This window comes from Xyrauchen texanus, chromosome 9, assembly GCF_025860055.1.
Source record: "Xyrauchen texanus isolate HMW12.3.18 chromosome 9, RBS_HiC_50CHRs, whole genome shotgun sequence".
In the NCBI taxonomy this organism is placed as follows: domain Eukaryota; kingdom Metazoa; phylum Chordata; class Actinopteri; order Cypriniformes; family Catostomidae; genus Xyrauchen; species Xyrauchen texanus.
Genome location: NC_068284.1, coordinates 20,282,528 through 20,286,663, shown reverse-complemented (window position 1 = coordinate 20,286,663; position 4,136 = coordinate 20,282,528). Strand labels below are relative to the sequence as shown.

General features: G+C 32.6%; 1 protein-coding gene across 1 annotated transcript; it reads right to left on the bottom strand.

Annotated features, from left to right (window-relative positions):
* Positions 1 to 597: 597 nt before the first annotated feature.
* Positions 598 to 2,645, bottom strand: si:ch73-14h1.2 (putative defense protein 3). Its single transcript, XM_052133265.1, has 5 exons — positions 2,594 to 2,645; positions 1,900 to 2,098; positions 1,257 to 1,381; positions 1,030 to 1,124; positions 598 to 840 (listed from the first exon to the last, which is right to left on the bottom strand). Exons 2-5 carry the CDS (start codon positions 2,096 to 2,098, stop codon positions 636 to 638), a joined length of 624 nt encoding a protein of 207 aa, XP_051989225.1. The 5' UTR covers positions 2,594 to 2,645; the 3' UTR covers positions 598 to 635.
* Positions 2,646 to 4,136: the final 1,491 nt, after the last annotated feature.

The window sequence follows — 4,136 nt, the reverse complement described above, 5'->3', positions numbered from 1 at the left end:
TGATCTTTTAATACAACATACAGACTCTCATATTCACACAAACACTAAACTTATTCATGCTTTTATCATTAAATAATTCCATAATTTTAACATGTTTGACCTGCCACTACATTCTAAAAACCATCTTGAAAGCTGAAGTGTGTAATTCTGTGCCACTAGTATGACCAAACAAAAAACAATCACTGTTTTCACACAGATTCCAGAAAACTAACCTGTCCTCCATTGGTTGTATTACATTTAGGTGACATCAACTTACAAATGGTTTACTTATAGCTGGGAACTTATTAGTCTGGGATATGAGAAGAAATTTTAACATCAAAAATATAACATCAGCTATATTTAGCTGTTAGCTAAAGAGCTGAGCTATAAAGACCATAATAGCTGTTTTGTTGCTTGTATGTTCTACCGGGTTGGACCAGCTAGAAAACAGCTACTGTTTTCCAAAACACATTAGGCTGTTGATGACATTTTCACATCAAGAGTACAGTAGATAATAAGTCTTAAAATAAGCTTAAATCTGACACTAAAAACACATTAAGCAGTGTAAATAACAGTGACAGCCATAAAACATATTTTAACATGCAACTAAAAGTTAAAAGTCAATTTAAAATGAGTGATTGCACATTGAATTGATTTTAAGGATTTTCTCTTTCTAAGTTCTTAAATAATTGCCAGCATGGGAGAAAAAGAAGACACACTGCAAGAGATGTTGATGGACAACAGTTAGGACTTTCAGTGGTAGCGTTGGCTGTGGTGTTTGGAGGATTAGTGGCCATGAATCTTACAGTTTCACTTTGAACGCCAACCCAGAAGAGAGAGACATTCTGTACAAATGTTGCCCTGCAAAAGCCATTTACATATGCCAATATCAGAAGAAAAAACTTAACAAAGAAAGTACTAATTACTTATTGTATAATTATGTTTAAACATCTTTTAACATGCAAATTAAGAGATAAATGAGGAAAGGTGAGTTTAACTATTTTAAAAAGTTGCAGTGGATATATGAGGATAGAAGTGGAATAAGTTTACCTGAAATTAATATCTTTGTTGCCGCTGTCAGGAGCTTTCCACTGAACTACAATTGTTGTCTTTACATCCTTTGAAGTATGACTGACAGCTGAACCCTGCAAGAGATTGCCACGTCACATCAGTTTTTACAGTCCTGTAGTATGCATTCGGCTATATCATTTCTTTATTGTAGGAAACTTTGACAAAATGTCTTATCTAAATGTCTTTAATGTTAATAACTAACTTACCATGCCTCCACAATTCAGTAATTGAGTATTGTTTCCCATGACTGTGAAAGTACCAACTGGACCTGTCCCATAACTGGTCTGAAGAAGAAAACCCTTGAATCCAGTCCCGTTTGCCTGTAGTGTCACTGTCAATAAATAAATAAATAAAAATCAAACATTAATGACATTGAGCATTGGATAAATTCGTTCAATTGAGACAATTTTTTTTCTCTTGACCATAAAGAATACAAATATTTGGTGCTGGAAAAGTTCAGAATATACCATGATCCCAAAAGTATTTGTGAATTTAAACCACACTTAATAAGATAAATTAGACAATACATTTCAAACCAAGAATTATTTATTTTAGCACAAATAAAGTACACTTTTAAAGCAAAGCATTTATTTATTTTTGCTAGGTATTAATTTATAAACAACTAAATATACTGTTAATTTTTAATACAATTGGAAACTTTCTTGTTGTCAGTATTTAGTTGAACATAATCCAGTTTGTGATTTAATGAAATTAAATGAATACAGTATGTGAGGATTGTGTTTCCAAATACTTTCTGGGTCATGTATATTTTAATTTCATACAAGATATTAAGTACTGCAAGGATTACAATTTTTAGTTGTATCCAGAACAGCGTGTGCTTTTGCTAACCCGTAATCTTCTGGCCATTTGTGTAGGTTGACACATTTGAGGTGACAGTATATGGAGCCTGTAACCTGGAGGTGTTGTAAGCACCATGTTGGGGAGTCATAGATGTACATGCAGACGTCACTATTCCATTGGGATATGCGGTTACTATATGAGGATTTATCCCACAGACCAGGACAACAAGAACAAACTGTGCATGCATCTAAAATAGGACAAATAGGAAAGATGAATTGGTCCCACTTTATATAAGGTGTCTTTAACTATTATGTACTAACATTAAAATACATACATCACAATGTATGTATATTGTAAATACATGTTGTTCTGCAAAATTCCCACAAAATTCCCATTTGATGCTACTGAGGTTGAGGTGTGGGTAGGTTTAGGGTAAGGGTTGGATTAGGGTTAGGTTTAGGATGTAATTAAATGCAGTTACTTTAAATGCAATGCAACAACACATATGTACATAATAAGTACATTGTATCAAATGCTTAAGTACATAGTAGTTAAAGACAACTAATGTAAGCAGAACTGATGAATTTCCAAAGAGGAATATAGGCTACCATCATAAAAGCACAGTAATAAAAACAAAAACAAAAATGTAACAATGGTAAAACTAAGGGACATAGATTGGAATACTGCAGATGAAAAACACTAAAAAGTTTCAGTAAAATTACAAGTATTATTTGGTACATACCTTCACAAAATCAAACTCAGCAATTGTTGTGTTGCTTTCAAGAATATGCCAGAACAACTGATGTATGTTTGTAGGAATAAGGAAGAGTTTTATATGCTCCTGATACCACAACTGTAAACAATGACGATTGCAAAATAACATCCTTGTTATGGAGAAAACATAAATCATTGTATACGGAAATTCATTTATTTTTATCTAATCTGACATTCAGATGTGATTAACAAGAAAATAAACTTGGCCATAAACATGGAAAAATTATTTTAGTTTTATGAAGTCTTATTGATCACATAAAGTTTTCAGGTTTCATTACCTACTTTAAGTGAAGTATCACACTTTGTTGTATTGTGTGTAATAAGAGAGGATGTTTTGGAGATTAGTTACTATAACTATGTATTATTTTCTGATAAAACATTTGAATCATAACAAGACACATGTGTTGTTGCTATTTTTACATTTTGCACTGTAATGGGTAAAGCGTTTTTATGCCTACTCATTTCCTTGTAAATGAATGAAAATTCCAGAGCATATCTGAAAATGTTTTTGATCAGTGGGAATTATATTTAGATACTAAATGAGAAAGAATACCCCGATTACAGACTAAATGAATTTGCAAGGAAAATCCTGAACACTAGAAAATAATCGAGAAATGGACACTTGAGATTCATGACAAGAACATGAAATGCAATCAGTTTGTATTCATGGGTAAGAAATTCCCTTACTCTGTCAATTAGTCCTAAAAACAGCCTTCAAACAACTATTTGCAGCTTCTTGAGGAGCAAACATCTCACTATTAAACATTAAGTCTCTAATTTTGTTTTACCATCATAACCATGTTAGCATTGAATCACAATATAACAGCTGCACATGTGGTAGCAATTTAAATGTTTAACCCTTCTTAGTGTATATGTATAACCCCCCTTATTCTATTTACAACTTGTCTTAAATATAACTGTTATTGCATTGTTTGTCTAGGCTGTGTGAGTGTATTGTAAATTGCCAAAGGATACACTACAAAACCAGTTTCCCTATGGGGAGAAATAAACCTTCTATTATATTCTATTCCATTCTACTTTGTTTAGAAATAATGACAACTGTGCTGTTCGGGTCAAAATTAGATTTTCAGTAGATTTACAGCACACTTATATATTAATTATGAACATGAAAATGAGCATATATTTACCTACATTGTTTCACATGGCTTACACAGTAGCATTTTAACTGGAAAGCGCGCCACCTACATGTCAGTTGTGGTACTATTTGTATGCAGATGATATTCAGCAAGTCCTCAGCTTTACTTTATGGATTTACAGTACTCAAAAGAAGCTGATACTTGTTTTTTTTTGAAAGAAATACTGTATCATGGTTTTATTCTGCAACATTACAAACATAGGAATATTGCAAAAAGAATATATTTGTTATATATTATTTTCCAGCCAAGCTGAATCCCTAGAGGGCCATCAGAGGTCACCCTCGCCCAGGTATCAATTGACTGTTCACTCACCTGCTTCTTGTTAGCTCATTAAGCATGGGATTATATAAACAC

Excerpts from the sequence above, each read along its gene's own strand:
- si:ch73-14h1.2 (XM_052133265.1), bottom strand. The coding sequence starts at position 2,098 with ATGCATGCACAGTTTGTTCTTGTTGTCCTGGTCTGTGGGATAAATCCT. Across the intron at positions 1,125-1,256 it reads TACTGAATTGTGGAGGCATG|GGTTCAGCTGTCAGTCATAC; the intron begins GTAAGTTAGTTA and ends AATCTCTTGCAG. Across the intron at positions 841-1,029 it reads AACAAAGATATTAATTTCAG|GGCAACATTTGTACAGAATG; the intron begins GTAAACTTATTC and ends TGGCTTTTGCAG.